Genomic DNA, 18,732 nt, shown 5'->3' with positions numbered 1-18,732 from the left:
CATAAAGGACAACCTTAAGCATTCTCTGTGAAAATCTCTTTCTGGATCATTGTCTCAGCTCCTCTCTTCCTTGTAGATCTTTAAAAACAGATTAATGCCATTGTTAGCGCACTGCTCTTCCCTGGTGGTGACAGAAAGGCATCCCTCAAGTTTCCCCAGCTCACACAGTTGAAATACAGATACCAAAATACACATACACAAATTGACGCTTAGCAAACTTTCATATAGTAGGGATGCTGCTAATAGCATGGAGAGCAGTGGACTATGGAACCAATCATGCTTGGATTTAAATCCTTCCACAAGTTACCAAACCCCATGTGAAAAACAAGGATTCTGTTCTGTCTCTCACAGGGTTTTTTTTTTTTAGAATGGGCCTGGTCCAGTGCTTGCACAGATTTAAAGCATGAGAAATGTTACTTTTCTTCCTTTTTTTTTTTTGCATCAGAAGTTGTATTGAGTTTGAGAGTTTTAAAAAGTCTTATCTAAGAAAACTAAAGAGATCTCTCTCTCTCTCTCTCTTGCAACTCTAAGGACACAGCCAAAGTAGTGACTGAGGAAGTAGTTGTCTTTTTAGATGCCATCTTTTAAGTCTGATTTGATGGGCCCTATAGAGCAAAGAGCAGTGGAACAGAGATAGGAGAAGTCCTGGGCGTCACCTAACCTGTTGGAGGGAGTTGGGAGAGCATCAGTGGTCTGTCTCCTCCTCAGGGTTGTTGGAGAGACTCCATGAAATAATGCAGGGAAAGTGCCTGGTGACTGGCCAGTGCCATGTAAATATGGGATGATGCTTTGCCTGAGGCAGTAAAATAGAATGTAGGTGAGGCGAACCTAAAACCCCTGTGTGCCAAGTGCCTCACATCTCAAGCTAGATAAGCTCTCTTAGAAAGGCTGCTTCTATTTTTGGTATTAAAGCCCTCCTAATAACCGACTAATCCAGGGATTCTGAAGAGCTGTCAAAGAAAACGACAGCGCAGAAATATTGGAGCAGAATAATTTTTAGAGTAAAAAATGCTTCTTCTTAATGTTTATTTTTCTCTTTCAAATAGACCGTGTACGCTTTACCAACCATTGCGTTTGCTTTTGTCTGCCACCCATCAGTCCTGCCAATTTACAGTGAGCTTAAAGAGTAAGAGATTTGCTTTTTTTTACCTTAATTATTTTTTACATCCCCTCATTAGTAGGCAAGTACTGTATTAAAATAAATAGATTTGTATAATGAACCCCCATGGACTCATCAGCCAGCTTCAAGATTTACTTTCGGCCATTCTTGAGCAAGTACTATATTAAAGGAAAAAAAGAACAAGAAAAATCAGAAATCTGCAGTTTGTTTTGGCTGTAAATATATAAAGTGGCCAACTATGTGGACTTTTTTTGTTAAATTGGTTTTTCGCATACTATATTACTTAGGAGAGTTCAAGTATTTGTGTTGCTTTATGTCACTTATGCTTATTTTGCAAGTGTGTAATAATAGATTCATGTATAAATTGCAGAATGTGTTGTGTCTGATTTGCCTCGTATTGGTTTAGAGGGAAAAGGCTGTGAAATCAGGCAGAAAGAAATTAGTATTAAGGCCACAAACTGGCCAAGAGAATATTATTGTTAATTTTAAACTATTAAGATGATTCTATGGATTTGTTTTTGATTGCTGTTTTAGAGAAAACTAAAGTCCTGCTTATAAATTTCCTCCTGGGTTCTCATTTTAGCCTACTGTTAGCAGACTTTACAGATCAAAATAGTCTTCATGGCATAGTCTTAAGCTCAGAAAAGATATACAATATAGCTGTCTCCATATTGAAAAATAAAGTATCATTTAGCTTTGATTCACTCATGACTCTTCCTCTTTCATATTTAATTGATATATGGGTAAGTTTTGAAATATCTATATCTACCTATGTGTACATTAATCCTACCTTATGATCCTATACTTAGGACATTTAAAAGATGTCTTTGACATCTTTTAAATGTAATAGTCCAGCTTTTAGTTTGTAATTTTCTGATGTGTGTGTACCTCTCAATTTTTCCTGTTATGACACAAACAAATGTTATGACTATCGTGGTCTGTTATTGAGTACAAGTCTTATAGATGAATTATTGGGCCATTGAAGAAACTTAAAGGTTCACCCAAACTTCCAGATTAAACTTGACTTAAGAGATAGAGCCCTTCATCATCACAGTTGTTATCACTTGGGTACTTATTGCTCTGGAAACATAGACTTCCAGGTGCATCCCTGAAGCTACTCAGTGGGAAAAAAGGAAACTAAATAAGAGCTTTAGCAACAGAACACCTGAGGTCAAGTTCTAGCCTTGCCCCTGATCTCTGGGCTGGGAGATTTGAATTTATTCTGCCCTTTTCCCTGTACATACTGAGTGTGGAGATAATATCAAAAACAAATATTAAAAAATATTCTCTGCCCTCAGATGAGAACCTGATATTCTTTCAAAAGAATGGGGAAGGACATTTGAGGGATTGGTAGTGGTAGTGCCATGAATCTCTCTCACAATACCGGTTTGGTATAAAAGAAGTTATTTTAAATTGCTGGGGGCAGGGGAGGTGGAAGAGGGGTAATCTCAGCTGGTCATATTTTCCCTAGCCTGATAGAAAGTTGTTCGTATTCAGTGTTAACACCGGTACTTAAACTCAGTAACATGGTTTTTAATTTTTAAAATTCCCTTATCTTTGTTCCTAGTCGATCACAGAAAAAGATGCAGATGGTTTCCAATATCTCCTTTTTTGCCATGTTTGTTATGTACTTCTTGACTGCCATTTTTGGCTACTTGACATTCTATGGTAAGTGACTTCTGTTAGCACATAAATAGAGGTATTTGTAAATAAATTAGTGAAAATCAGTATCCAAATAACTTTTAACATTTTTAAAGAGATTTATGTATTTATTTGAGAGAGAGAGTATGCACGTGTGGTGGGAAAGGGCAAAGGGGGAGAGAGAATCCTGAAGCAGACTCCCTGCTCAGCCCAGAGCCCAGTGCACGCGGCTCAATCCCAGGACCCTGAGATCATGATCTGAGCTGAAATCAAGAGTCAGCTGCTTAACCGACTGAGCCACCCCAGCACCCCAATATCCAAATAACTTTTAACACGATAGCCCAAAAAAAGCAACAAATCTACCTATTGATTTTGCTGGTCTTTTCGTCTACATAAAGCAAATGGAGATGATTCCTTTACATATTTGTGCAGACAGCACAATAGAATAATTACTGAAACAAGATACTGTAATTTTTTTCTCCTAATACTGTCCATAAAAGACACTGCATTTTATAAGCATGCCACCTTTACTGAGGAAAGTTTAAAACTAGACCAGAGAAGGCTCTCCTAATTGCTGTTGCAAATTGAGTCAGATTCCATTAATAGAGAAGAGAGACAGAGACAGATGTTGAAAGTGAGAAAGAGCAGAGTGCTACACCCATGACACTTGTGTTAATTAAAAATAAAACGCCTGATTGTTCACTGGAAGTTGGAGCCCTGCAAAGATTTGAAGGAATGGCAGAGAAGGTTCAAAGGAATGAAATCTGAAAAAGAGAACAACTGGGTTTCATTTGTAACTTATTGGCCCTGTAGGAATAGTTTTCCTTCTTTTATTAGGTCTTCATCCTCTCCTATTCAAATGACCCTCAAACTGTATTTAACATCTTTTATTACCATTATAATTTGGGACCTGATTTAAATTTAAACACATATACCTCACATTGTTCTCTATTAAACAATATTTCTTTGAGGCATTTTTTTTTCCATAAACACAAATGTCTCAAAATTTAAGCTCGTTTGGAGATGATTAATTCAGCCTGGAGAGCATGGCTACCCTGGTTATACAGTTGTATTGTTACCATTTTCACAAGCAATGGCAGACAGCATTGTCTGATGAATCCATAAATGCCATATTGAAGTTTGGCATAAAAATAGTGTTTCTAGATTCCCTGCAGAGTTGCAGGGCTGGGGGTAGGTAAAACGAGGGAGGGAGAGCTTCATGTTCGTTGAACAATCTCACTGTTACCTTGTCCACACCATGAGTTTTCTTCGCAAATCCATAGTTTCCCCCCCGTAAAATAAAATGCCAAACCCTTTTATACTCTTTGGTTAAAGAAAAAGGCTCAGCTATTTTTAGATGGTTATAAATCTTGACTCAAGAACATTAGAACTAGTGAGATTTTTATTATAACCTAGGCTCCCTTTTCCAAAACTGGGACCAATCTATGGCACAGAATAGAATTGGAATTCCACCCTCGGAACCTTGAGACTGGTACAGTGAGAAGACCTTATAGGAGACATGGCAGGAGGGGAAGAAGCTCTTGTCAAAGCAGTGAGCATTTGCAGGGACTGCCATTAGAGCTTTGGTTGTCTTTGAAATCACGTTCGGAAGTTCAGAGTTAAGAAATAAGTTCAAAGTGGTACATAAGCTAGATACTTTTTTTTTTTAATAAGAAAAGCATACATGGAAGAGAATTCTTTCCTGCTGGTGGTGAAGTTCGTTTGATGAGTGGCACCAAGTGGGGGAAAGTCTAGATTAAGAAGGGTTTTGTGCGGATCACCTGGGTGGCTCGTTCAGTTAAGCATCTGCCTTCGGCTCGGGTCGTGATCCCGGGGTCCTGGGATGGAGTCCTGCGTCGGGCTCCCTGCTCATTGGGGGGCGGAGCTGCTTCTTCCCGCTGCCCCTCACTCCACTCGTGCTCTCTCTCAAATAAATATAAAATCTTGAAGAAAAAAAAAGAAGAAGAAGGGTTTTGTGCTTCAACTGTATGTTCCTTTTAACCCCAGTTTACGCCTAGATTGAATTCAGTACAAATTGAGCATCCCCACACTGTGTAGCTGCTTCTAGCGATGACTGTAAATTCCTCTTAAAGTTACATATGGACAAGCAGAGCCTGTCTCACACAGGGCATTTTTCTTCTCAACTTCATAAATTGTTTTAATAGTTACTTCAACACCCAGAACATTGCTTCCCTTGCCCTTTATTTTGGTTGCAAGTTCTTTGTTGTTCAGATAAACTGTCATTCAGCAGTGTGCCTTGTTTCTTTCTCAATACTCTCTTTTTCTCGCTTTAGAAAAGGTGCAGTCGGACCTCCTTCACAAGTACCAGAGTAAAGATGACATTCTCATCCTGACAGTGCGGCTGGCTGTGATTGTTGCTGTCATCCTCACGGTGCCCGTGTTATTCTTCACGGTGAGTAACGGGCCTCAGGGCCCTATAAGAAAAGCTGAGGTCCCGCCCTTCCTTCGTGTTCTGAGCCTGCTCCAGAGAAAGCCTGCTGCGGGAACTTCCCGGTGTCACTGGAACGGTACCAGGGAGGCATCCCCAAGACTCGGTTAAGGCTCTTTGGAAAGAGTAGGGTCAGTGAGAGAGGGCGGGCTCTGCTGGGATGAATCTTAATTCTCATTAATCTGTTCCTTCTTCACAAAGAAATGCAGACAAAGTGTTTGGATCTTGCTTGTGCATGATGAGAGAACAGAAAGGGACCGGAGGAGCATACTTAGTCATAGATAAAAACGGAAATTATCCCCCACCAGAGCAAATGGAAATTATCCCCCACCAGAGCAAACCTATTTTTATTTATTTTTTTTTAAAGATTTTTATTTATTTATTTGAGAGAGATAGAATGAGAGATAGAGAGCACGAGAGGGAAGAGGGTCAGAGGGAGAAGCAGACTCCCTGCTGAGCAGGGAGCCCGATGCGGGACTCGATCCCGGGACTCCAGGATCATGACCTGAGCCGAAGGCAGTCGCCTAACCAACTGAGCCACCCAGGCACCCGCAAACCTATTTTTAAATAAACAGACTTTCCTTAAGTCAAGCCCCCCTGTCTATAATACTGCACAGTGTTTTACAAAACATTTCCCAGATTCCTGTGCACCAGGACGTGAGTTTCTACTGAGGACGCGAAAGTTGGCATGCTGGGGTCCTCACAGAGCCTTTGTTTTCTTTTCCTGTAGGTTCGTTCATCTTTATTTGAACTAGCTAAGAAAACAAAGTTTAATTTATGTCGTCATATCTTGGTTACCTTCATACTCTTGGTTATTATCAACTTGTTGGTGATCTTCATACCCTCCATGAAGGACATTTTTGGGGTCGTAGGTACGGCTTTATGAACTTTACACTTATCGTTCTACAACAGCTGTTTAGAAAGCTAAAATTTCACTGTAACAACTTCCTTTTTTTTTTTCTTATTTTACAGGAGTGACATCTGCTAATATGCTTATTTTCATTCTTCCTTCATCTCTTTATTTAAAAATCACAAGCCAGGATGGAGATAAAGGAACTCAAAGAATTTGGGTATGTCTCAGGCCAGCGACTCTAATTTTTCTGATTGGTTTTTCATTTAAATTTACCAAATGAATAGTCCACCTAATCCTACTTTTAGCAGCCTCAGAGGGGGAGCAGCAGTCCTGTAGTTTTCCCCTTTGGGAGATTTAAAATATCGTATCAGACTCTGATCTGTTCTCTCAAAATGTGTTATTCTTACTGTGCCTTAGCCTTTGCTCTGAGCTAGGGTAGGGCCATCTGGGAAACTGGACGTTTGTCATCCTGCATCTCTGGCGATGCCTTGTCTTTAACAAGCTAGGAAGGGGAAAGGGACTCGAAGACTTAATGCAGCCCACTGTTTCTGTACCATTCTTAGCCCCGAAACTCCCTCCGACAGCCCAGGGCACATGGCATGTCTTCATTAAAACCGCTGAGTTTGCTTCAAGAGCCTTCTTATGATTTGACAGAAATATTTTGGAACAACAGACCTGGATTCAGAAACTACCTTTCTATATTGGGATTCCTGCTTCCAGGTCTGGTGAAGTTCAAAGGCATCTTGAAGGTGGTGCACTTGGAGCGAGTGAGGGAAGCAGGGGTGATGTGCCTACTGCCTGAGTACCTCCTGGAGCACCATTTTGTTTGGCCTCGGAGAAGGCTTCTCAGCTGCCCTCCCAGATAGTGTAAGTGCTCCAGTTGCACACATGACCCAAGTCAACAGACCTGGGTGAGAGTTGCAGGCAGGAGGGATCATCCTTGTGCATTTAGGAGAAGCAACACTGATGCTGGTACAGCATCTACTTCCCCAAAAGGATTATCCCTGAAACCGTAAGTCCCAAGTCCTTCTAACTCATACCAGTAGGGGAGGGGCTCCACAAGGACAGAGAAGGAGCAGTTACTCTGGCATAGCAGTATAATATATTCAGATTAAATCTGAAAGTGCTTAGAGGCCTGTTGCACATGAGTTCTCTGGGCCTCCCCAACCCTGCTCCTACCTTAAAACTGGTAGTAGGATCTAGCAGATAACATTAGACAAGGGCTCCTGTCCATGTGGGGCCCCACGGGGAGTTAGACCAGACCTATGATGGAAAGCCCGTGTACAACCCCATTTGCCTCTTCTCCTTCCCTTAGCTCTGCCCTCCAGGTTCCAGTCCAGCCCCCTTGGGTCTCATGTTACTTCGTCCTTCTCCCTGCAAAGCTCTCCTTTGATACTTTGAAGGCCAAGCAATTTCTAATCTCATGTTCTCCAGATTCTGGTTTTAGTAACCTGTCCCCCCTTCTGGCCTTCCTCAACCCTTACAATAAGTTAGTTCTGGACACCCATTTCCTATTTCACTTGATCAAATCGACTTTGCTTTTTTATATCTTTTTTCCCCACTTTTTCAGAAAGAAATGTTTGCCTGCCACTGATAACCTTGGTTGGTTGGTAAAAAGTAACAAAACAGCCTCTATGTTTTCAAAGGCCTTTTTTTTTTTAGTTGTAATCTTAATTTGAAAGAAACTGTAAGGATACCCAGTGAGTTATAGAATGGATTTGTTCTGAGATGACCGTGAAGTCAAAGAACAAAATATGGAGGATGGCCCTGCATAGCTAGTTCTTGTTTTCCCATCCTTGGAGAATCAGATCCTTACAATCTTGGAATGATTCTCACTGTTCAGCAATGGTTGTAACAAACTCCAAATACAAGGGGACACAAAAAGAGAGGGAAAAGCATTTCTATTTTTTTCCCAGGTGTATGTGGGAGATGTTGGCTTCCCTGAAAATAACCCATGCCTTTATTTTGCTCCAGGCTGCCCTTTTCTTGGTCCTGGGGGTGTTGTTCTCCCTGGTCAGCATTCCCTTGGTCATCTACGACTGGGCCTGCTCATCAAGTAGTGACAAAGGCCACTGAGACCAGCTGAGGACAGGAAACGTTCCGGCCCGCAGCTCGGTCACATCACCACACATCAGCAATCTCTCATCACTTCTTTCGCAAGTTTACAGAAGCAAAACAGAAATTCACAGGATACTTAAAATGGAATAACACTTTGGTAGCAAAACAGAAACCTGTTTCTATAATGGTTCCTGTCCCCCTAAGAGTTGGGATCAATTTAAGGATTGTGGATTTTTTTTTTTTTTTAAGTTTCATGCAATTGTATTTCTCAGTACTCTTCACAGTCAGTTATTTTTCACAGTCCTAACTCTATTTTTTGTGACTTCATGGTCCCTTAGAACTTTGAAAACATAATCATTGATCATGTTTATTTATTATGCGTCCAAGGTTCTGAAATAATTTTCCTGCCGATGTTACGCTCATGCCACTGATACCTTTTTAGAAGAGAAAAGAATCTCGAATTGTATATAGTTATTTTGCTTTACAGAAAAAGAAAATGGTTTCATAAATATTTTGCCTACTTTGGTTAACATAGCACACAGGGATAATCATGAGAGAATGACGGGGTGTGTGCCCTTGCAGGATCAGAGCCTACCCAACATTTGAGGTGGCCCTGATCAACCTGGCAGCCAGGCTCTGGTTGGCCCAATGGCCTCACTGGTACTACATCCTGTTTTAGTCAGAGACCTTCTCCAATGAGTGTTCTTTGCTGGAAAGGGGGTGAGAATGATTTCTTAACCTTGGTAAACATCTTAAACTACACATTTGGGTTATCTAGCAAATGAAGTTTTGTTTCCCTCTTGGTCAGTTGTGTCAAAGTTACTCTAATCTGAGTCACCTTCCACTGTGGGAGACCCATGACACCTTTGTAATAAATTGAGAAGCACGAGTATTACAAAAAGAGCATACAAAATGCCTAAGAAAATATTCCTGTGATGCAAATAGCCTTCAACCCTACACCTGTAGTGTTGAAGGGAGAAAAAACACTTTCTTAAATTATAAACCCAGCAGCTTTTACTCATGTCCACCAGCTTTTTGCACAGGGAATAATGTGTATCTAACCAAGGATGATCTAGGATAAGTAATTCCTGTTTTATATTGGGTACTTTAGGGGGTCTTTAAAAGACTTGTTTTATATCTATAAATTTAGGTTATTACAAATACAAGATTTTTGTACCTTAAATAAGCCTCATTCCTATTTCTTCTCCATTAACAATCCATTCAGTCTTGAAAAAAAAAAAAAGGAAAGGAAAAGAACCCTCAGAGATAGCCTTTGAGAAGAACTTGTGACAGAATCAGTGTACCTTCCTTCCCTCAGATGGGGACTTTGGTGCCTGAGCTGTTGTCTCCTCTTCTTGTCCCTAACCAAAGTGTGGGCCATTACCCTGCCCAACATGACCCACACAAGAGGACAGAGTTGCCTCACACCCCTACTCTAGCCCCACTATCTCCTAAAGGGGGTGGAAGGAAATTACACAGAGACTGAAAAAGAAGAGCGTTGGGGACAAGGCATAGCTTGGAAAGTTGGGGGACAATAAGGAAACCCAAAACCGAATCCTCCTGAAGCTGGACCATCACCTGTGATTGGACTGTCTCTATCACACAGTAAGAAATGTTTGTGCTCTGTGAGCTGGTCTCTTGAAATAGGACTTGTGTTTTATTTATATTCCAGTTGAATTTCTCAAACACATAGTTCACCAAGCACAGATTTCTTATCCAGAGATAAGTAGAATCTAATCGCAGACTCTTGGCAGGATTTCCAAGCACTTAGCTCTGGGTTCTGTTCCTCCCTCACTCAAATCCCCAAAGGCCTTTGCTCACCATTCACTGGGAGTAACAGGGAACTGTCCCCTCCCCCTTTACAGACTAATGTCCCGTAGAAAAGGCAGGCATCGAAGCACCTTGTTGTGATCCTCTTGGGGGAGAAGGAAAGGTTATTTCCTGCATTTCTTGGTAGGATCATCATAGCTTTTAATGTACTGCTCCAGAATTATATCCTCGTTAGGTCAGAGTTCAGGTAATTAGATATGAATACCTACCCATACGTGAATACCTAACCTAGTAAAGTCCATAGCCACCTCTGTCCTTTTCAGCAATGTCTTCCACATTGGATGAACAGGGAGAGAAACTGAGCAAAACAAGTCTGTTGGCCCTGGGAACCTTGTCTAGGGCACCGAGTAATGAAATAGCCAGGTAGTGGACTGACCCTCCATTAAAAAAAAATACCTAGTTGAATTTGCAAGTGATATTATGCTACTTTCTATTTTCCTCATTAATTTATAACAATTCATTCTACACTTTACACAAAGTCAACTTAGAAAATTATCATTAACTCTTGGGATGGGTAGTGATATTTTTGGATCTCTGGATTTTATGTGTCAGTACAGGGAATTTTTATTATTTAAAATATTTATTTAGAGGAGGCACATTGTTGTTGATGTCTGTGATACTGCAGGTTTTTAAAAATCTTCTTTGTATGTTTATCTAAGTTTATTTTTGACTGAATATAATAGACCCTACTGTAATTTGTCAAATACCACGGATTAAATACATCATTTGTGTGGGATTAGCTGTAAAGTGTACTGCAATAATTCTTCTTGTTCAGAATAGTGAACTGGTAGCCAAAAATACATGTATCACAGATGTTAGGTAGAATTTAAACAGCAGTCAAGTGCTATAGAAGTTTTTCTGCTAAATTAGTAGACTAAAGAATATTATACCTAAGCCATTGGGAGCAGCACGTTTTCCTTTGGTAGATAGAACCTTAACACTAGTGAACAGTGCCAGTTTCATACTTTGGATTTAGAACTGTTCTCTAGTTATTATAACACAATATACTGTAAATCCCTAATTTACCTAATGTTACTTATTGGGAGTGGAGTAGTAAAGGGTGTAAAGGAAAGAAATCTAGTCTCGTTAAATACAGGCTATCCCCAATTTATAAGCAGATCATGTTGCAAAACCCTGTTAGGTGGTTGTTTGCAACCTGGAATGTATTTTCCTCTAAAAACCAGGTTATACGTGGTGTTTAGGCCCCCAGAGCAGCTAGAAAAGATGATGAGACCCATCATTTAGCAGAATAGGATAGTATAACACGATGGCTAAAAAGCCTTAACCACCAAAAATAATATTGTTTCTAAGGAGTATTTGTTCACAGTTGCCAAGAGTACATCACTCCTGTTAATGGAATCTGGACTGCCCACGCCAGCCACATGCCACCTTCCAGATGGTGGGGGTAGGGTCACCACCAGTTAGTGGAGACCAGCGGGGCCTGAAGCAGGGTCTCCAGCAAAGGAGGGGAAGAAAAAGTCCAGGGCCACCGAAGAACCTTGTGGTAGGAGGAGGGGAAGGACGATGAGGGGCCTCTTGTGAACCCGCCAGTGGCATTCCTCAGCTGGTATCCCTTCTTTTGCCTGGAGGTCTCAGGCTTGGCCTGACCTTTCTGTTTATAGGACCTGTTGCTCCTATAGGTTGTCTCTTCCCCTGCCCATTACAGAACAGGATGTTGCTGCATAACTTCTCCCGTGTGCCAGTCCTTGAAGTCAGCACACAGCACTTTTAATGGGTTTCATGCTAGTGAACCATGGTTTAACTGCCTAGTAATCAGATCGGTGTAAAAAAGCTTTCTCCTGACTTTCCTTCTTTCTATTTGCAGACCCTGTTGAGAAAGGCACCCAGGGGGGATGGTCATGGGGCTGGGGGTGGACAAGGGACTGTGGTAAGGTTCCTGTGTTTGAGAGGACACATCAGAAAGTCCCCCACAGCTGACTTCCTTCTGGAGTTGGACTCAAGCCTCTAAGCCAGTGGTTCTCACAGTGTGGTCCCCAGACCAGCAGCAGCATCACCCAAGGACATGTTGGAATGCAGGGTTTGGATCCCCACCCAGAACTAATGAAATCAGAAATGCTCAGAGTGGAAGCCCTCAGCAGTCTGGGTTTGAACAAGCCCTCCGCCTGATCTTGATGCATGTTAAGTGTGAGAACCACTCCAGGTCAATTTGTCTCTCATTTCTTTCTCCCCATTAGTCCTACCTCAGAGTATGGTGCCTAGGAAATGCTGGTGCTGGTGTGCAGTCGACAAGGCTGCCTGCCCTCGGGTCTGCCTGGGCTGAGGTGCACTAAGATGACATTTTTTGAAGCTGTGAAGAAATGAAAGTGAAGTGTTTTTGTTTTTGCGGAGAAGGAAAAGAAAGCACCCTTTGTAAAGGCAGCCTTAGGTGAAATACTGAATTCATGTCAGGAGTAAGCTCTCCACTGTGTTCGTGCACATTGTGTAATGATTGAGCCTGTCCTCCTTTTAAAGTGAATTCTCTAGAAAGGTCTGTACTGCATAAAGCATCTACAAACTGCTCAGAAAAGGATGTAGAGCTTGGCTCCATTTCAGTAGATCACAATGCAGGACGGCACATTTATTGGGGTGGGGAAAGAGGTTGAGGGCATGATCAGATACTTGATCTTACGGCTCAGAGCAAAAGCCACGAGTTTCCCTCAGTTTATCAATGTAAATGGCTTGAGGCTTAGAAAAGGGCAGAAGCTTTAAGAATAGAATTCCTCCATTCCACTTCACTATCAACTTGTAGCCACTCTCAAAACACAGAAGATACAGACTGTATCTAGTGCTAATAAATGGTTTTCCTGAGAGATGGCAGATCTGAGAATCCTTTAGCAACAGAACATACTTCCTCTAAAATATACACAGTGAATTATTTGTGATGACATAGGGCTTTCAGGTACAAATTGGGAATGGGGTGGCTAACAACTGAAAAATATCACTAAATCTAAAAGGGAAAGTTCTTGAAAATTGTAAAATTCACAAGGCTAGGTCATTTTCCTTTAGGGTGTTCTCAGAGGAAGGGCTGTGAACTGGGCCCATCTGTCTACAGGCTTGAATTTGTGTTTTTAAAAGGAAGAATCTATGCAGCTGAGGTTTATTGTAGGAAATACTTCATTTGTATGTAAATATGTTGTAAATAAATAGGAGGCTGTATATTTTTGCAGTTGTTGACCCACACTGAAATAAAAGTCTGCATATCAAGAATCTAGTATTTGCATATCAAGAATAAATGTTGTCATAGATATTAGTGGTTTTGTTTGGGAATTAGAAAAATTTACATTCTCACCCAGGTAACATCGTTCTCAGTGTAAACTTGGAATCTAAAACTCTTACCTAATTGTTTAGAAAGCAAAATGTCGGAGAAATAGTTGCATTGATTTCTTATACTGGTATTAAGATGAATTATTTAAGAGATAATCCTCTGAACTACAAATAAGGACTATTTAGACCCAAATTATTGTCATATAGAAATAGATATACCCAAAATGGCAAACTGTTTCTTCCTAATGCTCTTTTGCTGTTAACACTGATACCACTACACAGTATTTATGAAAACAGAAGTTGGGGAGAATTTTTCTTTTCAAAATTAAATTGAACTGCTGCATTTCCCAAATTTTGGGATCTTTGAAAGGGGGGAAAAACCTGAACATTAACTATGAGCACAAATTTGAAGGACAAAAAAAGGACCGTTATCTTATTTATCAGCTTTTGAAAGTCTTGCATGTTTGCCTTTCATTTTCAGTGTTGACACCAACATAGACTGTCTTAAGTCATTTTTTTCCCAAAACACTTGAATCTTGACCATTGGTACGTAATCCACTCTCCAGAGTCCAGTTGTATTTTGGACTTCATATAAGTCCAGTATGTGTAGCACACCACTGTTTTATTAATGTAAAAACTTGTAAATGACTTTCAGATGGGTGATAGAAGTGAGTCACAAGTCACAAAACTTTGCTATTCATGGTTAATCAAATAGTTTATTTCCCCCCCAGGATGTGGTGTAAATAAAGAAATATAAGAAATTCTGTTCTATAATTGCTCTGTTAACATAGTTTTTAAACATTAAAAATGTGAACTAAAAGTATTTTTGAGTTTTACCTTCGTTCTTTTGGGATGCAATACTAAAATGGGGGGGGCGTTTGATTGTTGGAGACAGATTTGCACACATTTGTCAGTGTTCTAGAACATTACACGTTCATGAAAGCTCATATTTACGTACCCAAACTTAAAAAAAAATACTTCTGATAGAAATATATCCGATCTGAAACAGATTACATTTTTCTCCATTCTTTGTAATCAGAGTAGGCTGAACATAATATTTTCTTTTTAAACTCGGGTTCATCTTTATGGATATCACTTTCTGTACTATGTTGTAATAGGGACTCTAGTCTTCCTCTACTCATATTGTAGCCACCTGTAACACAGAAAATTCTGTCAACACTTCCATTTCTCTGGAACTTCTAAGGGGAAAGCTTCTACAGCTTGACCTTTTCTCTATCCATCCCTGGCTCCTCCCGCATGTTTTATAGAACAGCGACATGGCCAGAGTCTGATACCCAGATTCCTTTTGTAGACGGGGTTAGTACAGAAACAACCTGGGCATAGTATGACCAGGTATGAGGCCCTTCTTGACTCTCCCCGAGCTGCCTGGATGATAGCCCATTCTGCAGAGCACAGGTGCACATGTGGATCTCAAGTTGGAAATTTGGGGCACAGGAGTCCAAGTTGTGTATTCCAACTTAGCTTCATTGGCAATAAAGCTGATATTTTTATCCATATGCATCTCTTTGTCTAATCCTTTGTTGATCAAAACTCCAGAGGCAAAGAGTGTAATTATTACTTTCAAACTCAAGCAGTTGTCAAAATGCAAACATCCAAAAGGCCATTGAGCATATGAGCAGGTTTTGTTCTAAATCAAAAGGTTCAATCCTCCAGTGCTTTTGAAAATTCTGATTTCTTCTACTATCATTCCATGAATGTCTGCCAGTACGATTCTATTCTGCCCTATTTTACATGTAATTGTCTGGGTAAGGGTTATTCTCTATTTCCCCTATGGAATAAACTACGAGTTTACTAACTTTGCAACTCAGACCTGTTTGCTTACCTTCTAGGCTCATAATTGTGTTCTGTCTGTTTAGGATAGTCTGAAAGGGGTTGATGAGGCCCAAATAACTGGGCCAATTTTTTGTATACCAATGTTTTATCTTTAATTAGTTTACATTTTATTTTTTTTAAAGATTTTATTTATTTGAGAGAGAGAGTGAGAGAGAGAGAGCACATGAGAGGGGGGAGGGTCAGGGAGAAGTGGGCTCCCTGATGCGGGACTCGATCCTGGGACTCCGGGATCATGACCCGAGCCAAAGGCAGTTGCTTTTAACCAACTGAGCCACCCAGGCGCCCAATTAGTTTACATTTTAGACTAATCCAAATTGGCAGGACAATCTGTTCTTCCTCTGTGGGCTCAGTGCAACATCAAAATAACCTGTCAGATTATTAAAATGTATTATAAAGCTGTAGCACCTACAACAGATTTTTACTGATGTGGAAATAAATAATCATAATAGAGAACACGTAAATGGCCCAAATAACACCAGAATGGGGGCCTTTAAATTAATAGGGAAAGTAAGGGCTATTCAATAAATTATGAAAAGATGATTAGCTTTTTGACAAAATAAAAGTTGGGTCCTTGGTTCACCTCTTATATCTAAAGAGAGCTCAAATACACAACATGTGGATAAATATGTTTTTTCACAAGTGTAAATCCATGACTCTCATAAAGCTGTTATATGTCAAAAATTTTATTTAGCTCATTATTAATGAGGGAACAAGTAAGATGTTTTAAAAAATGGCTCAAAGGATAATTCAAAGAACAGACACATATATAAGCAATTAGGAGAGCTGAAATGAATTTGCTTATAGACAAAAAACTGGCCTTATCCACAGGGGGAAATCAGTTGCATCTCCACCAGCAGAATTCTTTTACTTCTCCAGGCAGTAATCATTTCTACATCGGTTTTCCATAATTCACAGGACTATAACATAACTCAAGGCCCCACCCCCCACCCAAAAAGGCAAAATGTGTATAGAACCAGATAACCCAGAAGAGATATCTGGTATTCCATCAAAGTATTCCCAGTAGCCTTTTTTGCCCCTTTCAAAGTCTTTCCAATTTCCCTAACAACTTCCCTTTTTGTGACCATAAAAATCTCAAAAGTTATTCTTGATCATAAAAAAAAAAAGGACTGGATTCATCAGGTTTGCCTGATTCTTTTCATAGGTGCAACGAGTGCTAATTAATCATATAGGGTTCCTTGGGTTTGCTTTTAAAGTTGAGAGCCATGTAGTATTGAACAGCTACTGGAACCACAGAATTATACTTTTAAATGTCTCTATTATTTTCTAGCTCAAGGCTGGGGAAGGAACCCCAAGAAACTACCATATTTTGCTTGCACTATCTATAAATTTGGGTGAATTCCTCTCTACTTGAGTTCTGTCCCCTAACCCGTGCCCCGTTCTTACCACCTTTAGGGATGGTACTAAGGCCAACTTCCTGGGATGGTTTTGTAGGCATTGTTTCCATAAGTAAAATCAACCTTTGTTCCTTAGAGTTGACATAACTGATTAAATGAGCATCATTCTCAAATATGACATTCCAAGAAAGGCCACAGATACACGATCAATTTTTTCCAATTATATACTGGTAGAAAGGAAAAGATTCTTGTTGAACCTATGCAAATAAGCATATTGCTGTGAAAAAGTAAGGGAACTCAGAGCTTTTTAATTTGGGGATGGTAGGAAGTTCTATGAGAGGCAGAAAAAGAAGTTTAATTTCACTTTACAAAAGCAGAGTCTACCGGATTGTTGTAGATTAAAGGTCACTTAAGAAGAAGAATGGCCTCCTTATATATCCAGAAAATAGAGCATTAAGACAGCCTCAACACTACCAAAGTTAAATTTCCCTCATCAGCTCGTTTTATCCCGTGAAATTCTGTTCTGTGGCATCTTGGGTTAGCGTTCTGCTTTCATAAAGTTGTCTGCTTCTGGAATAGAGTCCTGGACATCCACCTCCTTGCTCAGGTACAGCCTGAATGTTGTCAAAGCTGTGTCAACTCAAGCTTGTACCCAAGCGTCTATTCTTTGAAGTGTCAATAGTTGAACGTACTTGGCACAGTCCAACTCCATGAGATTCTAGGCAGTTTGTCTTTGCTAAAGAATCAGATTTTGGCCTGCAGTTTGTTGCAGAGCCTCAGGCAAGTTTCAGGAAGCAGAAACCTATTTGATAATGAGACTGGAAGACTGTGGCTAACATACCGTAGAAATTAATGGATATCCATTCTATCATTGGTGTCCTTCCACGTCACCTTGGAAAGCCGTGTAGTGTACCACTGAAAGATCATCCAGTCATCTTTTTGGCCCACTTCAAAGTCTTTCACAATTTTCCTGGCATTACCTATCTATATCTCATATATATAATATCTTGGGAGAAGGGAAGGCCTTTCTTGGTACAAAACACAAGAGCCACAAAGGAAGTAACTGACTAATAAATATTTTAAAACTATGTATGGGGCTCCTAGTGGCCCAGTTGGTTAATGTCCAATTCTTGGTTTCGGCCCAGGTCGTGATCTCAGGCTCATGAGATCGAGCCCCAAGTCAGGCTCATGCTCAGCACGGAGTCTGCTTCAGATTCTCCCTCTCCCTCTGCCCCCCCCCCGGTCATGCTCTCTCTCTCTCTCTCTCTCTCTCTCTCTCTCAAAATAAATAAATCTTTAAAACTCTCTATGGCTCATAAAAGTGCCAAAATGCAAAAAAAAAAAAAAATCCAAAAATCCAAATGAGAGATAAGAAACATTTGCCACACATATGTTGTAACTGGTATAATCTGACTCTCAAATCTGAGTTCACAATTATTCAAAATATTCCCTCGGTCAAATTACCAGGATGCCCAACCTCTCTTTCTTGATATTCCCACCTTCAAATAGTCCGAGAACCCTTGAGGCATTTGATTCCAGACGTGCCTGCTTCCAAATTCCGGGCAAAAGAGAACTAACTGGTGAATTTAATCCATTCACATCAGGCCTCTTTCCCACTGCTGTGCAGCTTCTGTTGCTGCCACACGGGGTCACTGTTGAACACCAGCTCTGCACAATTTCTTAATGTGCGTCTACTGTGGCAATAATGCCCTCACAGGTCAACAGCACTATGAGGGCTGAAGTGAGGAAGGATGACCTTAATCCATGCAGTGCTGTGGTAGTTGTCACCTTGAGAGCCCAAGCAGTGCATAGTGCCTCAGTTCGCCAGAAGTTTATTCCCAGCTCATGCCCACCAGGCAGTCTGGCTCAGAAGGGGCTCCAATACACTATTTCAGAGCCAACCCTGTCCCTTTCCCCATCCATGGGCATTTAAACCTGATATTGATCTCAAGTCTTGACTCTAGATGTCCCTCATGGTGAGTTTCACTCTGGGACTCTTAGGACTGTTTCCTGTCCCTTCTGAGATCATCTCAATCTACAAGAGAGGTTCGAAAACAAAACTCAAAAGGGAAGGAATTGGGTAGAAGACATAATCCTATCTTCCCAGGAGGCATCCTGGTGACTCTGCAAATTTGCCTGACCTTTTCAATAGTTACTGTTTTAACATACCAAGGGATGTTTGGCTTTGGACAGTCATAGATAAACCACAAAAATGTTCCAGTTACATTTTTCCTTAGGGGTGATACCTGCCAGTTTGACTCCTATTTAGAACTTAAGAGGGGCCATTCAATTGACTTTTCCTTTTTTA

The 18,732-nt window shown here is 40.5% G+C and overlaps 1 protein-coding gene across 3 annotated transcripts in view; it reads left to right on the top strand.

Moving 5' to 3' along the window:
* Window positions 1–14,038, top strand: part of SLC38A1 (solute carrier family 38 member 1) — a 67,790-nt gene extending 53,752 nt beyond the window's left edge. For all 3 annotated transcript variants that reach the window (XM_028123089.2, XM_028123087.2, XM_028123088.2), the window contains 6 exons: window positions 1,047–1,126; window positions 2,688–2,788; window positions 5,056–5,174; window positions 5,941–6,082; window positions 6,183–6,280; window positions 8,038–14,038. In XM_028123089.2, coding sequence (XP_027978890.1) covers window positions 1,047–1,126; window positions 2,688–2,788; window positions 5,056–5,174; window positions 5,941–6,082; window positions 6,183–6,280; window positions 8,038–8,139 — 642 coding nt within the window. In that variant the 3' untranslated portion in view covers window positions 8,140–14,038. The remainder of the gene's footprint in view (window positions 1–1,046; window positions 1,127–2,687; window positions 2,789–5,055; window positions 5,175–5,940; window positions 6,083–6,182; window positions 6,281–8,037) is intronic.
* The last annotated feature ends 4,694 nt before the right edge of the window (window positions 14,039–18,732 follow it).

The sequence above is a fragment of the Eumetopias jubatus genome, unplaced genomic scaffold, assembly GCF_037043125.1.
Source record: "Eumetopias jubatus isolate StellerSeaLion01/CBP00866 unplaced genomic scaffold, mEumJub1_p1.0 scaffold_8, whole genome shotgun sequence".
NCBI lineage: Eukaryota > Metazoa > Chordata > Mammalia > Carnivora > Otariidae > Eumetopias > Eumetopias jubatus.
This window is presented reverse-complemented; position numbering and strand designations above follow the sequence as displayed.